The sequence below is a fragment of the Populus alba genome, chromosome 11 (genome assembly GCF_005239225.2).
Source record: "Populus alba chromosome 11, ASM523922v2, whole genome shotgun sequence".
Classification (NCBI taxonomy): Eukaryota; Viridiplantae; Streptophyta; class Magnoliopsida; order Malpighiales; family Salicaceae; genus Populus; species Populus alba.
Window position 1 is genome coordinate 18,892,475 of NC_133294.1, and position 20,079 is coordinate 18,912,553.

General features: G+C 35.6%; 2 protein-coding genes across 4 annotated transcripts; one reads left to right on the forward strand and one right to left on the reverse strand.

Annotated features, from left to right (window-relative positions):
* Positions 1–4,461: 4,461 nt before the first annotated feature.
* LOC118031383 (uncharacterized) lies at positions 4,462–6,564 on the forward strand. Its single transcript, XM_035035771.2, has 3 exons — positions 4,462–4,878; positions 5,223–5,647; positions 5,884–6,564. The coding sequence occupies exons 1-3, from the start codon at positions 4,714–4,716 to the stop codon at positions 6,320–6,322; spliced, it is 1,029 nt and encodes a 342-aa protein (XP_034891662.1). The 5' UTR covers positions 4,462–4,713; the 3' UTR covers positions 6,323–6,564.
* A 250-nt stretch (positions 6,565–6,814) lies between these two features.
* On the reverse strand, positions 6,815–18,457 carry LOC118031381 (homeobox-DDT domain protein RLT1). 3 transcript variants are annotated; one of them, XM_073412624.1, is made up of 18 exons: positions 17,674–18,422; positions 16,735–17,166; positions 16,196–16,278; positions 15,128–15,463; positions 14,934–15,023; positions 14,693–14,857; positions 14,370–14,592; positions 14,142–14,242; positions 13,758–13,844; positions 13,499–13,651; positions 13,245–13,400; positions 12,155–12,370; positions 11,414–12,085; positions 10,765–11,319; positions 9,460–10,086; positions 9,223–9,327; positions 8,353–8,616; positions 6,815–7,917 (listed from the first exon to the last, which is right to left on the reverse strand). In XM_073412624.1, the coding sequence occupies exons 1-18, from the start codon at positions 17,810–17,812 to the stop codon at positions 7,153–7,155; spliced, it is 5,169 nt and encodes a 1,722-aa protein (XP_073268725.1). In that variant the 5' UTR covers positions 17,813–18,422; the 3' UTR covers positions 6,815–7,152. The 3 variants fall into 3 exon arrangements, with proteins under 3 accessions (XP_073268725.1, XP_034891660.1, XP_073268726.1); XM_035035769.2 differs by having other exon boundaries at positions 12,155–12,364; positions 17,674–18,421; XM_073412625.1 differs by lacking the exons at positions 6,815–7,917; positions 8,353–8,616 and adding an exon at positions 8,640–8,823 and having other exon boundaries at positions 17,674–18,457.
* Positions 18,458–20,079: the final 1,622 nt, after the last annotated feature.

Sequence of the window (20,079 nt, forward strand, 5' to 3'; positions counted from 1 at the left end):
TCATACATTCTAGAGGGCTATCATCCACTTTATTCAACAAATCCCACCTTAGAAGGAGAGAAGGAACATGTTTGGGAAATGTTAAATTTTAGTTTTTTGATTGAAAATATATCAAAATAATATATATATATATATATATATATATATATATATATATATATATATATATATATATATCTTAACATATCAAAACAATTCAAAATTTAAAAAATAATAATTTAAAACTTCAATTTTTTTTTCTCTCAAAAATACAGTTATATCCAATGCCAAACACCATCATAGTGTCTCTAGTGCCAAGGATATAGGTTGAAAGTCCCATTTGAGATAGGATGGAAATTGTGAAGAGATGAAGAACTGAGAGTAGAGCTGCAGAAGGTGTGGTTACGGGGCTGGTTAGAATATGGGTTAGGGCTTCTAGTCTTTTGCTCCCATGTGGTGTCTTCCATTGATTCATGACCACACTCTTGCCGATGAGGTTGGAATTTGGTAAGAATAGAAGAAGTACGCATAAAGTTACTGTGGAGGCGGGGCAGCCAAACTCTTATGCAGAATGGCCTTTTGGACTTACATGGGTCGAAAATAAAGCAAACAAGCTGGATGATTGGCATGGATTAGCTGATGAAGATGCATGGCCATCAGAAATTCGGAAGTCGATGATATGTGAATTTAGGAAACAAGATTATCAAAGGCCATATATTTATCAGAAAATCGGAAGTCAAGAATGTACAAGACAGTATGGAATCAAGAAAAACAGCAGCATATGATTTTCTCTACATTAAGCTATTTACCAATGAGAATGCAACAGGAGCACGAGGAGCTGCAATGGATTTAGTAACACCAGTTGGTTTGTAAAGTGCTAAACCAAACGCACCCTTCTGCATATCATATTTTTAAATAATCAAAGGAAATTCTGCTGTAAAGAGGGGAAAAGCTATCATAAATGCAGTGTGTTTAGGCTATCACGCAACGAGTATGAAGCAATAATTCCATTTCCCATACCGCCACTCAATACAGACGATATGGTACAAGAGTATAAATTTGGGCTTGAGGAGCTGCAAGAAGAACAGCAGTGAAACTGGGAACAAAACTCCAGCATGATCCAAGAAGAAGATGAAACAACATCATTGACACAGAGCAAACTGTTTCTCCCTTGCTTACTCGTAGGAAGCTGAATAGCTGATGCAGCATCCCACCCTGCTGTTCTTGTTAAAGTAAAAGAGAGTCCGGGAGCAGGGTAAGGGGCGAAGGAATGAATGGTTATTGGCATTTATACCACGAAAAATACTATTTTCTTGCTGGCAAGGCAGCCGGTGAACTCATGTCTTTACCATATATTGCACAGAATCTTTTAAACCAGGGGAAGGTTCGGGAGTTGTATGCTTTTGAGGGAGACTCTTGGCCAAAATGTGAACTGAACAACCCATGAGCAAACGGAAGATGTTCACCAGAAAGGTCACACTGAAGAACTGTAAATCCACACAAAGGAATTAATTTGGTCAATGCCTACATATGTGATAATTTACCAGGCAAAAGAGACCCAGTTCTTTTAGTAGCATTGCAATTGTTCATAATGTGAGGAGATGTTTTTTTAGTAGTGTTGTTATTGTTCATAATGTGAGGAGGTATTAAAACTTCATTTATTTTTCCTAAATAATATCAACAAATTGACCAAGACAAGCAAAAATATCCTGTTTTTACCTCTAAAAAAGTCCATCTTGGTCTCGCACAAAGCTGGAAATTCATGTATAATTAGAAGAAATAACCTAAAAAAAAAGATAAGGTCAACTTCTATTAATTTTTAAAATCTATAACTCTGATCATGAGACCAAAATCAACCCCATAAAACAAAAATCCTAAAAAATAATATAGCAAAGATTATATATCAACAAAATATTAAGGGATGAAATTGAAAAAAAAAAAAACTAAAAAAGTAGCAATAAAAAGAAGATTAAATTTGATGTAAATTTAAATTAAAATCAAATATTGAGGAATGAAATTGAAAACAAAATTCAAATAGTAAAATAAAAAAAAACAAACAGTAATCAAAAGAATGAGGATCAAATATGATTTAAAAATTAAATGAAATCAATTGATGAGGGGAAATATCTAAGAAAAAAACAATAAAAAAATAAGGACCAAATTAGATAAAAAAACAAACAAAAGGGCCATTAATATTTTGGCAAAGAGAAGAATTAGAAAAGAGAGGAGAAAAAAAAATCTATCGAATCTTAACTATTGCTCTATTATGTACATGCACATCACTAATGAAAAAATTATGGAGAGGCGCTTCTAATGCCTCCCTATAAGGCAGCGTCTAGAAGTGGGATGATGCAACAAGCACTGTCCAAAGAGCATGGACATCACTTACTTGTTGGTGCGCACACCAACAACTCTTTTTAAAATAATATCTATGTTTGTCAAAAAATCAAATTGCCCCCGATAAACTTTTTAATAACTAAAAAATCAATTTGAAAAAAAAAAAAAACCCTTGAATGCAAGCTTGAGAAAATTTTCTATTAAGAATAATATAGCCTTTACATCATGCTTTTAAAATATAAAAATACCAAGTTACCCCCTATCAGCCTTCTAACAAATTTTGCTTGTAATGGTAATGTAGTTTTTAACTTTTTTTATTGTGTAGATAAAAGATAAAAATATTGAATTGTCCCTAATTAACCTTTTTTAATTTTTTTTTCTTTTTGTAATAATATAATCTTTATATTGTACATTTAAAAGATAAAAAACTGAATTGTCACTTATCAATCTTATAATGACTAATGACCCATATGGAAAAGACTATATTACCCCTAATAGCAGGGTCATTGATTTTTTGTTTATATAGTATTTTTATGACAGTAAAATAAAAACAAATACCTCTAAGAGTAAAATAATCAATTGTTTCGGGTAGAGGTATATAGGTATTTTTAATTTTTCATAAGCAAGAGAATTACAAATGTACAATTAAATCCAAGAAATTCAATGCATTGAGGTTAGGGGTATTAGAGTCTTTTGGCTCCAGTTTTGTTGTTGATTGTTGGTTTTCATGAGGGTGGATTATTAATTTACCATTAAAATAATATTTTTCATTATAAAAAAGTGTTGATGCCTGTTCAACATGCATAAGCAAATGCACCATTTAGACGACGTGTCGTCGGTGGAAGTTTGATTTTTTTTCCTTTCTTTTCTCTTTTACGACAAGTAATATACATCATTGTCCTCTTTATTTTCTAATTTTCAATTCCAATCCTCATTCTCTTAATTTCTTATTTCATTCCTTTTCCATTTATAGAAGTTATTTTTGTTTTCAATTTAGTCCTTCTATTACAATATCTCATATTTTTTTAGTCCTTATTCTTTAATTTCTTATTTTGTTCTTATTTCTTTTATAGAAGTTTTTTTTTCAATTTAGTCCTCCAATTACACTTTTTTATATGTTTTTTTTTTCATTTCGGTCCTCTTTTTTTTATTAGTTGTTTTTTCTTGGCACTTTTGTTGAAGTTTTTTGGCTTTCAATTTTTTGTTGTTTTTTTTCTAGTTTAACCCTCATTATTTTGATTTTTTTTTCATTTTATTAAAGATATTTTTCAATTCAATTTAACCCTCCAATTTAGGATTTTTTTATCCCTCTAATTAATTTTTTTTCACCCTTATTTTTTAAGATCTTTTTGTGTAATTAATTTTTTTCATGATTTTATCTTTCAACATTTAATTTGTTGGAGATTCGGCTTTGTATGATCTTATTGTTATGCACTGGTTTTTTTTTTTTTTAATATTGGTTTTGTGATTATTTTCAAGTTTTTTCATTGAATTTATTTCGGTCTCATGACATAGGTCACATGTTTTATATGTTTTTTTTAGTTGTTCTGTTTCTGTTTTATTTTTCAAGATTTTATTCTAATTTATTTATAATATTTTTATACAAATAACTTTGATTTTTAAAAAATAAAAAATATTTATTTTGAAATAATATTGATGATGTGTTTGGTCTTGCGTAAGATTGTTTATGGCACGTGTTTATTTGTCAATTTCATTTATATTTATCTTTTAATTTATAAGTTTTTTAGGATGTGAATTTATTTTTTATTAATTTAAATAAATAAGTTCAGTAAACACAATCAAGTTAAAATGTTATTTTATAGAATTAAATATCTTAATTTATATTTATCTCTTGATTTTTTAATTTTTTTATTATAATTAACAATTTTTTATTTATATAAATAGTTATTAATTTATTTATTTAAATACTTGCATGCTTTTAATTTACATTTTGAATTAAAAAAAAAAGTTAAAACAGCCAATATTCCTCATATATATATATTTTAAAAAAAGCATAACCCCGAGCGAATCACAGACTAAATGGCTAATATGACCTAAAATTCAAGGGAGGTAGGCCCGTTTAGAGTAAAACAAAAGGTAAAATACAATAATTCGAAAAACACCACTAAAGCGTAAAAAGAAGATAAATTTCCTCACTGTGACACCAATCTTTCTGGAAAATTCCACATCTTTCTTGCTGGCCCTCAAGATGTTCGAGACACATCCTTCTCTTTCTCATTTTATCCCCCCCTCTTGCCCATCAAAACCAACACCACATCCCCAACGAGCAGCAATAAAACACACTACAACCCCAGCACCGCAGCGTATAACCAGTTTTTGAACTCTCAAGTTTTGGCAGGAAATTAGTTAAAGAAGAGTAGAAATCTCATTATAGTAATGGGTGTGGATTACTACAACACATTGAAGGTTGACAAGAATGCTAAAGATGAAGACTTGAAGAAGGCTTATAGAAAGCTAGCTATGAAATGGCATCCTGATAAGAACCCGAATAACAAGAAAGAAGCTGAGGCCAAATTCAAACAGATCTCTGAAGCTTACGAGGTTGGTATCATGATCACTCTACCTAGTATCTCTATTCTATACATAATAATTCTTTATTGCTATATGTTTTTCATGCTCTCTGCACATGGAGTGATAGCTCTGTTCTAGAGGGGCAGCTACTTATCTGGGCTGTCGGCAATCGGTCACCTTTCACGTTGAAATCACATTTCAGGATTTGGGTTTTGCTTTTTTCCCATAATTGCTGGCCTTTTTAGGATTTCCCCATCAAAATCTCCTCTGTTTTTATGGTGTTTAGACAATATATTGCCTCTCATATTTGGTCTCTTTTCAGATCATGCAGAACTAAATAGGAACTCATGTTTTGTATGCTGATTATTTTAAAGGTTCTAAGTGATCCTCAAAAGAGAGCAATTTATGATCAATATGGAGAAGAAGGGCTTAAAGGTCAGGTTCCACCACCAGAAGCTGGTGGTCCAGGAGGAGCAACCTTCTTCTCAACAGGAGATGGGCCGGCAACATTCAGATTCAATCCGAGAAATGCTGATGACATTTTTGCTGAATTTTTCGGCTTCTCGAGTCCGTTTGGAGGAATGGGAGGTGGTGGTGGTGGTATGAGGGGTGGTTCGAGGTCATTTGGTGGAATGTTTGGGGATGATATTTTTAGTTCTTTTGGCGAGGGACGTCCAATCAATTCAGCTCCTCGGAAGGCTCCTCCAATAGAGAATACATTGCCTTGTAGCCTGGAGGAGCTCTACAAGGGGACCACTAAAAAGATGAAGATTTCAAGGGAGATTGCTGATGTTAGTGGGTAAGTGGTACCTTAACCATCTTGTCTTTCTACTTGTATGCCTATATTAATAGACAGCAATTGCATGCTTTGATTTGTATCAGACTTTATATCTTAATTTTGGCGATGGTGTGTTCCTTCATGTCTTTTGGATGCTTTGAACTTGATGGGATTTAACTTTCCGTGCTCCCCTAGCCAACCTTTCTTCAGCATGATCCTTTCTCTCGCATATATTAACTGCTGGTTTTGTGGTACAGGAAAACACTGCCCGTGGAGGAAATCTTGACTATTGATATCAAGCCTGGTTGGAAAAAGGGAACAAAAATAACCTTCCCGGAGAAAGGTAATGAGCAGCCAAATGTTATCCCCGCAGATCTTGTCTTCGTAATCGATGAGAAACCACACAGCACATTCTCAAGGGAAGGCAACGATTTGGTTGTGACGAAGAAGATATCTCTTGTAGAAGCTCTAACAGGCTGCACCGTTCATCTCACGACCTTGGATGGGAGGACCCTCACCATCCCCGTCAACAACGTGATTCATCCGGACTATGAGGAAGTAGTCGCCAAGGAAGGTATGCCGCTACCGAAGGACCCATCAAAGAGGGGCAACTTGAGAATCAAGTTCGACATCAAATTCCCAACAAGGCTATCTGCTGAGCAGAAGTCAGGAATCAAGAAACTATTAAATTCTTAGATCCGGCCGATAGTACATGTGAATATTCTTCGAGATGGTTGTGAGTTTCTGCCTCTGTCTTGTGTCTGTATGGCTGAATCAATAGAGCATTCATTGTCAGGATGAATAAAAAGCAGCGGTTTCAGCCTGTGCCCTTTTGGATTATATAGTGTGTACTAATGATAACTACTAAACGAAGTCATAAGAAGATGCTTGTCTTAAACGGCACTGGAATGCTATGGAATAGTTTCGTTCTTGTGCTCTCTAGGTGTGTGGCTAGCAAAGACAGGGAGATGATACCATATTTTGTTGCTCTTGGGCTATTGGCTCTTCAAGTATTTTACGTTCGCCGTCGATTGGAAACAGAGGCAGCCAGGGGAGCCGCTGGGTCTCCCTGTCATGCTTCATGGAAGGATGTGAAAATCCCCAGCCCCGAGCTTGCGCTTACAAGCTTCTCCTCGGCGTTTCTTGTTTCCTTCGCTAAGAAAGAAATTCTCATGAAAAGGGAAAATGTAACGTTAATTTGCTATATTGACAAATCAGTGTCAGACAAAACTTCATATAAAATAGAACAAAAAAAAAAGGGGAAAAGCCTCATTTTCCAGGACACGCTTACAGATACAATCCAATGCCTCACTAACAATGATGAATTACAACGCGAATCTGTCTAATTACTTTCTACCTCCTCTTTCTGCTATGTATTGCCCGCTAAAATAGAGTAAGGGGCAATTCTCTTTCTTACTTCCCCCTATTATACAATAATTTAGCTGGTTGCCAGTCAAGCTGCGTGATTCAAAATTGTTAAGGCAGCTCAAATATATGACTATATCAAGCGCATTAGCAAATATGCTTCAGTCACTGTACTCGTCTGAATCCGCAGAGTCCATACCTTCATCACTCTGCACCCGATTGGCAGCTCTGTCTGATCCATCACTCATTTCCATGTCCCCCTCTGAATCATCCTCTCCCATGGCTTCAATGCCGTTAGAAACATTTGCATCATCATCACTCACCTCCATTGGATTTCTATTCCAGCCATTCGAAATGCCATTGAAACCTGGTTCCCAGTTTCCTTGCCCATATACCTCTTCAACATTATCATCAGATTCTGCTTCTTCCATAATGTTGCTGTTATCATCACCATTCATCCTGCCCTTTTTAACACTCCAATCTTCATCACCAATGTTTCCGAATGATTTAACATAGTTGTTGTGGACAGCTGATTTTTTCGATAGGTAGCTCGTGGAGGCAGCCTTGTCAGTCATCCGACCAAGCAAGGGCTCCTTGGGTTGCATCTTTTCCACTCTCCTCTTCCTTACTGTCCGTCGACCCCGACTAGTTGCTGGCAAATTTGTTTTTTTCCCCTGCTGCCTTGGTCCTTGATTCAAATTCTGAGTTCCCCTAGAAGAACTCTTCCTGCCTGTATCAGATTTTAAACCAGGCATTCTTCTCTGCCACTTTGTTGCAAGTCCTTGATCGCGCCTCCCTCGTCCACGTTTATAACTGCTCTGCTTACCACGTAGATCAACAATATCTTCTTTAATGTGCTCTTCTTGCTTTGTATCTTTTAATTCAACATCTTCATTCTTAAAGGGAGAATATCTTGAAGAAAGCTTCTGCATATGAGAAAAACTGGGCATATATAATCACATTCAAAGAATATTTCATATCAGGGATCAGCTATAATTTTCCAAAATGCCACTGGTGATGATCTTTCAACTCAGTGTGTGGCCCCAACTTGCCCATAATAGGCTGTCAATCATGGGTTTGCATCCACACTCTTCCCCTAACTAAGGGTATAGGTGATGATCATTCTAAAAGCTGTTAAAACATGTGGGATCGTAACTTCCTTTAAAACACTCAAAGATTCCAACTCTTTTAGAAATTTTGCAGAACTTTCTACTCAATTTAAAAGTGGGAAAAGGAATGAGGGATGTCAACCCATCCCCACCTCATCTCAGAAAAATTAAAAAAACCCACATAGGCAGATCTTAGCAATGACAGTAAATGAAACAGAAAGTGAACAAAAAAGCTGGGGAGAATTAACTGACCATATATAGTTTGACTGGTTTTTCAGCAGAGGGCTTGGGTTTCTCATTCTTTACATAAATAATAGATGCATCTAGCTCAAAAAGCCTCAGGGCCACAGCTGCAGTGGTTTTTGGCATCCATGGAAGTACAGGAACCAATCCCAGACTAGCAGAATCATGTGCTGCACTCCCTGACAATGCAGAGGAGCCCAACAATTCTTTAGTCATCTCAAAATTCGATGACAATCTCTCTCTTTTTATGGCACTCTCAAACACGGTCAATATCTGCAATATGAACTCTAAAATAAGCAAAAACATCCCACCAGGTATGTAATATGCTTGTTACTGTAACGTCTTGTTGCAAATCCACAAGCAAATTTGTCCATTTAAAAGCACATTAGCAAAGCAAATTGTTTATCCACATGGGCAAGCAAATTGTTAATCCACATGGGCATATCGAAATCCATAGTCCTTTCCAGCCTCAGGACTGCACTGCAGCAAGACCATAACAGGGCAACAGCAGAATAAATTAATACACATCATTCTTCTCTCTAGAGCTCATATATATGTATAACAGGGCAACAGCAGGATAAAATTAATAGACATCATCCTTCCATCGAGCATACCCATGAAATTTTTTAAAAATAAATAAATAAGTGTCACGATAACAGTATGTTTCCTCTGAACAAATATATATATATATAACACTTCCCTGCCCCATCATTAACAGAATACAAGTAATGGTAATAGAAGTAACAAAGAAAATCACAGAGCATCACTATTTAGGGAGAGAAACTAACTAGGCATTACATATTTATGCCAGATATTGAACAGGAAAAACACAAAAAAATATGCATGTTAATTTTTTGTGATGTATAATAAGTTGAGAACCTGCAGGAATTCCTCAGTTGATGATGGCATTGCCAACTTCATACCCCAGTCCTTCCTGGGGATTCCCATCCAAAATGACTCAAGAGCTTCTTGTGGAACAGATACCTGCAAGCTCAAAAGTGAATAATATCAGTCAGCATGATTAATAATCATCAACACTTGGGACCCAGACTAAGAAAATATTTTCCTTTCATTTGTAAAAAGATTTAATTAAACTGTCACATGAAAATTTCCAACCTCAATGCAACTTAAAAGTGCCGTCAGCAATCTGGTTCCTGGAGGTAAAGAAGAATCACAAGCACATGCATTTCCAGGATCAATCTTCCTTTTCTTTTTGCATTGAATCTCATGTTCAGCAAAATCAAATTTCTTGTTTTCAAATTTAAATGTTTGGTGGCAACAAAGACAGTGGGAGTCTTCAGAGAGATATGTGTCAAGACACAGGTCACAAGTGTCCAATAATTGCTCACATCTTTTCTTTCCATATTTCACGGCACATAACGTTGAGGCATTAAAGCACTCTTTCCATATCCAGTTCTGAAAATCCTGGTACCTTTTCAGAGCACCCTTCCTCTCGGCTGAATTTCTGCCAAGCTCAATACTAAACAAAGAAAAAGCATCCGAAGTATCTGAGCTGGAAACACAAACCATACTGCTAGGGCTGTCGTCTGCTGGGCAATCAGCAGTGTCTGTTTCAGCTGTTTCTTTTTCATCTGTGGTTCCACTTTGGCACACAATGTTTGCAGATCCCAAGTTCCTTCGAACATTTTCTCTGAAAGATGATTCAATCTTTTGCAACATGATACACAAATGAGATTCCCTAACCCCACGTGTATCCAAAGATGATAAAAGTGTATCAAAAGCCTGAACAGAAATAGAGTTGAATATGGTATCAGTGAATGCTGCAAGGCATCAACCAAAGAACAAAAACTCATCATGTGATCCAAGGAGGTTCACATCCTCATGTGATCAATCATGAGAGATAAAGAGAGACTAGCATCCATCAGTAAAGAGATTATTTCCAACTCTAGAAAGTGGAAGAGGAGAAGTCCTAAAAGAGAAATCTTCTTGTTTTTAAATGCTAGGACAACCTCTAAGGAAAAATCCAGCAGAAAGGTAGAAGATGAAAAGAGAAAGCATGTGCTTCCACTAGAAGAGATATCATATATTCTTGTTCTTAGATTACAATTGAACTATATGTTTCCCCAAGAAAGAAGGAAAAGCACAAATTCTCTCCAAGATTCTCTAGCAATTGCATGTCAAAGCTACATGAAACCAAGGACAACATCATCATATCCCCCCCCCCTCCTCTCCCCAATAGGTCGCATCTATACAATTACAATTATTCAGATCATGTCTGCAACTAAAATATCCATGGTCACTGGGGGATAACTGGCGGTATTCATCTTAAGAATTCCATTTTAACTCTGGCTTTAAGAGTCTAAGCAAAAATTAAAAAAAATTATCACAAATTCTTAGAGATTATTACAGCAGAGCTTGCAATCAAAATATAAATGCATAAATCACAAAGAGATAAATTACCTCTTCCGAATCAATAACCCTCCAATTTCCATCATGTAATTCTACAAAGATCCTACCAGAACAAGGATCATTTCTAGAAGCAGATGCCACAAACTGCCAGTACCTATTACGTCTGCGATCTTGGCCAAGGGGCAAGGACCTGTAAATATACATCTCTTCTGCTAGGTGGGCAATATAAGCTTTCAATTGAGAACGGGACCTTTTTGAAGCATATCCATGCTGCTGAGCTGAAATGTTATCTGGATTCATGGAAAGATCTTGAATAACCAAAGCTTTCTCAGAAAGAGCACAGCTTACATGATTCTCTGCATCTTCTGGCAATGGTTTCTGATCCTCAACATTACTTGGAGATGCTTCCTTATTTTTTCCATCAACAAGAACCAAGGGGCTTTGGCTGCCCTCCACAGCAGAACTAGTGACTTGTGTTTCAACTTTTATCCCAGTAAAAGATGGAAAATCTAATTTACTGATGAACTCTTCTTTCAACCGACTTCTATCTAATTGTGCCTCAGCCCACATTTGCTTTTTAAGAACATTTGCAGCTTCCAAACGATCCTGTAGAACTTTATATTAATTACAAGGGAAAAACTAGCAGCTTCCTGGCGTGAAAGTGATTTAACATTTGACAAAACAGAATTAGAACATTTACCTCAAGAACAGCACGGATGGAATTCCCTTCGTTCGAAATACCAACTAACACAACAAGGGCACTAAGACGTTCTTCGACACTGAGATGAGAATATTCCCCTTCAGTGAGTCCCTGAATCCATGATTCACCTGAGTTTTTTTCATCAATTTCAATATTTTCTTCATCTGCGTTATTAGTCCCCTCATCTTTATGAGTAACACACTGCTCAATGATACTAGGAGCCACTGCATCCTTTGGGCCATTCAAAGAGAAAGATGAAAGACCTTTCTCACACTTATTTTGTACAGTTAATGAAGCGTCGTTACTGACTTTACCACTTCCACTCCCAGATAAAGCATTTACTTTGCTAGAATGGACAGTGCTTTTGTTAGAACTCATTGGAGTAGCTAAATCATCAACTTCAGGATCCTCATCAGCATCTCCTTCAGAGTCCTCATCTCTTTCAACATCATCAGCATCTTCTCCACCTAAAAATCCATTTTCAAATATTCTAATTTTCTTTCTGGCTTCTGCAAGTATTGCCTCAGCATCAGCAGGATCCTTTCTGAAAGCTGCCCGTACACAATATGTTGAAGGAGCAATTCTTTCAAAAAGCTTTTGATCCCTTGTCAAAGCAACAGAAATAGATGCCTCTGGCGTCTTGCTTGTTGTCAGGTCTCGAAGTCCAGATTTCTGTAAGCAAAGGGGACAAATAAGGACAATGACAGTGAGGAAAAATTAATTTTAACAAACAAAACTCACCTGAATCCTGTCTGCAAGTTCTAGCACTGTTAATCCTTTGCTACCTTCAAGAGAAAGAACATGAAAAGCTGCAAACTTAACAGTTCCAGGTGTCAACCGATGCCTGGATCTTCTAGGAAGCAACAAACCCTTTTCTCGCATTAATGCAAATGCATTTTCAGCTGCTGATCCGTTGCGTATAATAGAAACGATATCTTCACAATCTTTAACCTGCAACTAACAATACAATCATCTGTGAGTACATGAAAGGAAAAGGCATAAAAATAATAATCAGTCCAAAAACATCTTATTATACACATTTGCATGAGCTAATAACGGGCACTTAAAAAATGTGGTGGAAGTTATCATACAGATCGAACATAAATTATTATCAAAGCATGTAATTTAACAAGTGCTGAAGCATAATTAAGCTAAAGCGCACCTAGAAACATCTTAGCATGCCATAAAAACTAATAAAGGTCATTAATAAGTATCCTATCTTAGGAGGGAAAACTGAAAACAATCCTACCATTCAGCATTTTTGCATAGATGCCTGCTCTCAAGACCCAAACAAGAAACTTTATTGTTGCAAGCCTAGGACTTTCACAAGCACACCAAGGATGACTCGTGCCACATATTTGATGAGTTAGTTATAAAGGCACAACAAAATCCTTAAGAATCATAATGCCAAATAGTCCTAAATAATGAATTCACTATGAAAAAAGGCAGATATATCACAATTAACAAATTCCCAGAAAGTAACCATATTCTAAAACTACTGAACTACAAGTGAAGTTTCAATTGTCCATTTTCTTGACTGTATTATTCCTCCTCTCGTCAGCTGTACATCGTTCTCTTACCAACTCCAATGAAAGCTTTAATCTTTGATTAAATGTGCTACCTCACTATTTTTCTTGTTTCTCCCCATCTTCCAAGTCTCAATCAATGATATCAATTAAGTAATTCCAATTGTTACTGCTCTGAGAATTTATTGGTGTATAGGAATTCAGCTCTCTCTAAACCAGTTTTAATTGGCATATATATTGCACATTAAAGGACCTAATGCAGGAAGAAAATAGAAGAAAATGAAGAAATCAAGACAAGGACAAACCTCGTCAATATCACCCAAACCTGCCCATGTTGCACGCTTTTTCTTCAACCGTGGCCCAAACCCTGCAGACAATGCCAATTGCCGGAGTATTTCGGGCCATGTTAATGAATTTAAGTGTTGCTGCCAGTTGCGTATATCAAAGCCCCATGTATGCGCCTAATAGATTTAAGAAAAAATATAAAATGGTTCAGCATCAATTGAAAGCGTATCACTCCAATGAATATCAGTAAGCACTTCCATGGAGTAGATCTTACCCCTTGAACAATTTGTGGATGTCCACCTTCAGGATTGGCTGTATAATATTGATTTATCCCTAATCCACTAGATGGTGTCCTAGCAACATCTTCAATGTCTTTAATTATTAATTTCAGAAGAGCAACATGTAATTCACCAAGCAATCTTGAATCCTAAAATCAAAATGCCATAAAAATCAACTAAGAGCAAAAGGATGGTGCATAAAACAGAGTCAGAGAAAACAAAATTGACCATGATGAAACTCCATTAGAAACTCACATAGTCATGGAAAGCTTGAACAAACTCATCGAGTGTAAATGGCCATAGCCCAAGGACATCAGCAAAAGCAATAAAAAACTTCCAGACCTGAAAAAGACAAAAATTTAGGGGGGGTCAAAATACAGACAAGAAATTATTAACATTATCAAAAAATTCTCTGAAGCAACATAACAAGCATAGACAAACAGTGTAGATGAAAGCATAACTTTCATGAGTTAAAAAGAAATGGCACAAATGAGCATCAAAAAACAAGCCTTCTCAGAGTTATCAGAATTTTGTTAGTGGAACTAGAATGTACGCTAGTGAATCACATGCTAATCAGAAAATCCTGGATTGATAATACATAACAGAGCCCAAGGAAATAAAAGCGAGTTTAGGACATACCATCAGAAGATTCCCAATATTTTCTTCAGAATCTTGCCACGGTTGAAATCCAAAAGATTTTTTTAATTGCACGGCCTCAGATGGGAATGTGATCAACAAGTCTGGAACACAGAATATTGCTTTTGTAACTACTAAAATGTTAAAAACAAACTTCTAACCCTCCTATTTCAACAGAAAAAAAATCAAATTATTCTTTTAAATTGTGGTCTAGTCATCAGATATGATTACCTCTAAATGAATCAAGATTTTGCAAAGTATCATAGTTGAGGTTAACTATTGAGGCTAAGCCTTTGCTTGCAGCAATCAATTCCATGAGTTCTAGCTGTTCATCCTCAATAAGATCCAAAGAGTCTTTAGCAATCTTGCGTGCAGTTGCTTTCTCCATGGCAGCTTTGCGTTTCACTGCCTCTTTCTCTCTACGAAGCTCTTCTTTTTGCCTTATTTTCTCAGCCTTGAAAATAAACAAGGAAACCAAAGAGATAGTTGGAATACAGCTATCTAAACATTAAAAAAACTGGCTAAAAGCTCAGAATAGGGGACTCAAAACTCACTCTTAAATACTCTTTCTGCATAAACTTTTCTTTTCGGTCAAGTTCACGTTTTTGCTCCCTAAGTGATCTCTCCTCCTCTCTTTGCTTTTCACGCATTAATCTCTCTTCTTCTTTTCGTCTCTCACGATCAAGCCTTTCCATCTCTTTCTTGATCCGTTCTTCATTCTGAGATTGCAAGTTCAAACATCAGAATCAGATGAAAAAAATACATGTTGGCATCTGATGCATGTTAACATAGTACCTTCCGCCTTAAAATATCTTGTTTCTCAAGGTCTTTGCGTATCCGAATCTCATAAGCTTCAACTTCTCTTGCAGTTCTAGGTTCATCAATCTATAAAAGGCAACCACATATATCATTCCCAATCCTTGATTAAATGACACGCACAGAGAGAGAGAGAGAGAGAGAGAGAGAAGATTTTGATGACTTCATAATACCTTGTGTTTCCTTTCCAACTGCAGCTCAGTGTCATTGTGGAAGGTTTGTGCATCAGAAAAGACATTTGGATTTTCTGGTCCCATAATAGGATGACTAATAGATTGAGCACTTGTTCTATTTTTTGTAAAGGTGTCTTGTTGCAAGAGATAGTCACCATCCCTTTGAGGTGATGAAAACACATGCCCCCTCTTGTCTTGTTGAGACAAAAGGCGAGCACGTGGTATTTGGCCTACACCAAATGGTGAAGCTCTTCCCCTCAAAGTGTCAACTGGCAAATCATGATAAGGAGATTGGATATGCGGTCCATATGTATCAGATCGAATACTGGCCGGATCCTGGAGAAAGTGATACTTATTAGGAGCCTTTGCAGAGGTATAAGATTGAATTGCTACTTAGGAGTTCAACCAATATGAACTATGTGAAATACATAATCTACACTATAGAAATCCAACATTTACTCAGGAAGGCACACATCATATCAATCTATGGTACTAATATCATGAAAATATCGGTTATTTATGGAATCCAGTGCAGAAGTGGAGAAATCCCCAAACAATGGAGAGAACAAGCTATAAGAACTTGATAGATATGCAACAAGGTCAATTCCATTAGCTTGAGAATAATTAAAAGCAGACTTCCACTACCTTCAGGCTGTCACCTATTATCGTTTTGTGCTTATCAAGAAGGATGGTTTCTTCTTTGTTAGTTGTCAATTGCTAATTGCAGGTTGCTATTATCTTGCAATGGATTTAGATATAATAGCAGTCCTAGCAATAAGAGAACACAGAACCTCATCTGAACTAAGAGATGGTAATATAGGCTAACCAAAGTACAAAAAAAAAAAAAAAAAAAAGACCAAGATACCAAGAAATTGGAACAGGGGGGGGAAATGAAAAATCCCTTGTTTAATGACCAATAACTTTTGGATGCTGACAGCACACCAACACATCACAAACCATGTTGCAGTTCTATAGTAGCAAGGAAATACAAAAAAATCTCAACCAACATTGTACATGTAAGTGCACAACAAAAATAAAAAAAAAGATATGATGAATTTGAGAAACTACTTTGCTTGATTTAGCATCACGTCGCTCATATACTTTGTCCTCATAAGAATACCCCATTCGCTTCGGTTGTTCTGTAATTGCAGCTGCATAAGTGTACATAAATATATTTAGCAAATGTGATCCCAACATCAAAAGAATAAAAAGTTCACAGGTCAATGTTTAACAGAACATAGAGAAAAGTTTTGTTTCTTTACCACAAACATCAGTGAACAAACAATTAGAACCAAAAACACTATCCTAATTCATAAAGTTTCATTTCAAATATCCTAACGAGCACAATTTTTAGTTGCAATTAGAGTACAAGTGAAGTTCACTTGTTCATTTCAAATAACAAACAAGCAAATGTAAAAACAGTAAAAATTAGCAACAAAAGGCATGGAATAAAAGAGCATCCATGACGACTAAGCATTTTTTTTATTTTGCTCTAAACTGAACTCAGATCACACAATGCCTACGTTCATCCCACCTCATTTCAAAAACAGCTGTTACTACAGTATCAAGCAATCAGAAGTACAGCAGTTTTAAAATCAGTTAAGCACCTATGGGTTCCCCAAACGCATCAGGTGGCAAAGGATCAAACTCCATTCCGAGAATTGGTCCATCCTCCCTCAATGGCTCTCCAAGTTGTGCCTCCACACAAGCAATAGCTCTAAGCTCCATAACCGATCGGGGTGATGACTCGTAGTGTCTTCTCATCTTATGGCCATCATTCAAAACCACCTTTCTTGACTCAGAAAGCGGACTAGAACCCGAAACAGACCCGGACCCATAATCACTCCCACTGTCAGCCCTCACTATCCTCATATCCTCCAAAGGAGACTCGGACAATGGAGCTGCTTTCCGGTGCTTTACCGGATTCTCCTTTCTGTCTTTTAATCTCCTGTGGCAAAACCACATCTGCAACTGCCTATCAGATAGTCCTAATTTCTCCGACAACTCTGCCCGCATCTCATCGGACGGATACGTGTCCGCTGATCAAACCAACAATGAAACACCAAAAATAAGCCAAATAATACAGCAAGGAAAAAAAAAAACTTAACTACATAACACAAAAAACACATACTTATGCACACACATAATGCACAAAATAATAATAATAAAGGAATCAAAATCATCCAAACCCCATAAAATTAACAAAACAAGCTAAGAGGCAAAAATTACACATGGAAAAATTTTAAAAAAAAAAACCCGAAGAAACAACTAAGCTAACACAAAAAAATTAGCTAGCTATAACAACAAAATCACCAAAATGTCACAAAATCTCAAAAACACAACAATTAAGCCTCTACATTCAATAGCACACCAATTAACACGAATTCATGAACGAACGGAATCATAAGCACAAAAAATCGAGAAAATTGAAATCAGAAGAGATCAACAAGCACAAAAGCAAGCAGAAAGATTGAAAACAAAAACAAATAAAACATAGAGAAAGAGAGAGAGAGAGAGAGAGAGAGAGAGAGAGGAAGTGCACGGACTGGCATAAGCGTTCTCGAGGGTTTGGAGTTGGAAAGGAGTCTTCATCTGTCGTTTAGGCTTGCTTTGACCTTCATTAGAATTCATAGCATTACTCTTCGATTTGCTGTGATTTTCTCCTTCCGAATTCGCCTCCTCCATCCCAAATCGAGATCGAAAAAATTAGGGTTTACAAATGAGAGAGAGAGAGAACCGATCGGTTTTACTTTTTTCCCCCCTCTCTCGTATCGTGAGAGTCAAGGCCGCGAGGAGAAATTATTATCATTCCTACCTGCCTTTTATTATCTTTGTAAGAATTAAAATAAAAATGATAAACGCCGCGTGAGAAGAAAATAAAAGAATTGAGCGAGCGAACGAACGAATAATATTAATAAGAGAAAATAGAAATAAAAACAAAAACAAAAAGAAAACAGGAAAAGGGAGAAAGGAATCAACAACGAGAGAACAACAAAAACAAAATAGTCCTTCTTGACTCTAACTCGGATTTCCATTATCTAATAATAATAATAACAATAATAATAATAATTGGATATTGTTTTTTAGTGATGTGGTCAGGATTGGATTTTGATTTTTTGTAACACGAACACACTCCTCTGTGTTGAGCAAAATTTTATTAATTCATTCACGCTTCCTTTTTGTCTTGAAGTTGTTTTACACATGCTGGTCAAGTGGCAGCACTTTCTTTTTTTATCTGTATAGACCTCGGGGTTCTTTCCTTTATTCTTATTCTTCATAACAAAAAAAAAAAAAAAAAACGTTTCTTTGTTAGGAGGGATGGCATCATGGGACCTTAGCCATGGCTGTGTTCTTGCTTCCTCGCCGAATAAAGTTCTTTGGATTTCAGCCGAGCCTATGGGATCTTTCGGGGAGTCAATCGTATTCAGATTCTTAGTTTGTGCTTCTGGTGGGCCCTTTTCTGTGCCTTGGGCTGGACTCATTGGAGCTGGATCTCATGGGCCTAGATCTCACTTTTATTGTTCGTATAGAATTAAAAGTAGCTATCTTCCTGCAGGTCAATTTATAATGTACGAGATGCAAGTGTTTTGTTATTTTTTTTTTTTAATTATTATTGTGAGTATTCGGACTAGTTTGTCCGTACCTTAACTAATCTCACATATCATAAAGTTAATGATCATATAAGTCTTTAATTGCTCTCAAATAAGCAAAAAAACCAAAAAAACCTTAAACCGAGAAAACCGGAAAACAAAATAACTAAAACCGAACTGTGAAAAAAACCGATTAAACTAATTCAAATTTTGAAAAGACCGACCGGTTCAGTTTCAGTTTTATAAGGCTGAAACCGAAAAAACCAAAACGAACCCAAACTGGAAAAAAAACCGACCCAAACTGGAAAAAATCGAGTCAAGACAAAGTCAAACCGAAAAACCGAGCCAAACCGATTTTTGTCCTAAAAACCAAGCCAAACTAAAACCGGTCGATTTGAACCGGTTCAGTTCGGGTCGGTTTTTTTTTAAAAAAAAAAATTAGTTTGATTATTTATTTTTTTAATAAAAACTGAACCGAACTAAAAATAGTTACTCCTAGTTGTAAATATAAATATTTGACCGGGTAGTTTTTTAAAAATTTATTTTTATTTAATTATATAAAAATTTAAAAATATATAAGAAATGCAATGATTAAGATTTTGGAGGAAATAAGAATTCTAGCCAAAATTTGAGATTTGTTATCCTGCTGTCCAAATAGATGTTGCCAAAGAGAAATATCTAAGAACATTACCACACTTTTTTCCAAACAAGATCGATAGGATTCCAAATTCCAATAGGAATAAGCTGCCGCTATCATGGTTGTTAAAAATGCGTTTTAACTCGTAAAATCGAACGATTTTACGAGTTAAAACACAAAAAACGTGTTGAATCGGGGTTAAAAACTCGTTGACAAAAAAACGTTGAAAAAAACGTTGAAAACGTTTAGCGAACACATATATTCATCCTTTTGTGTTTCTGCGAACAGTGTTTTATAAAAATTTAAAATTTTTTATATTTTTTATATTATTATTTAAGTATTAATATTAAAAATAATTTTAAAAATTAAAATAAAAATTAATTTAATACAAATAAAAAATATTATTAAAAATAACAAACATCCTCTTTCATGGATTAGAGGTACTTCAGGATACTTATCAAGATATTTTTGCCATACTTACTATTAAGGCAGAGCTTGCAAAAAATGGGTCCAAACAGCTAGTGATGACTTTTTGAAAAATAATTGTTTTCTGCAGTATTTTTTATTTTCATAATAATATTTTATATTTGAAAATCAAAATCTTTTGTGCTTTTTGTTGTGTAATTTTTTTATGGTTAAGCTATGAACAAGAAATTTTAATTTCTTAATTGTAATGACTATCATGCATGTATTTTATTTTTTAATTTTTTTATCCTTATAAGAAG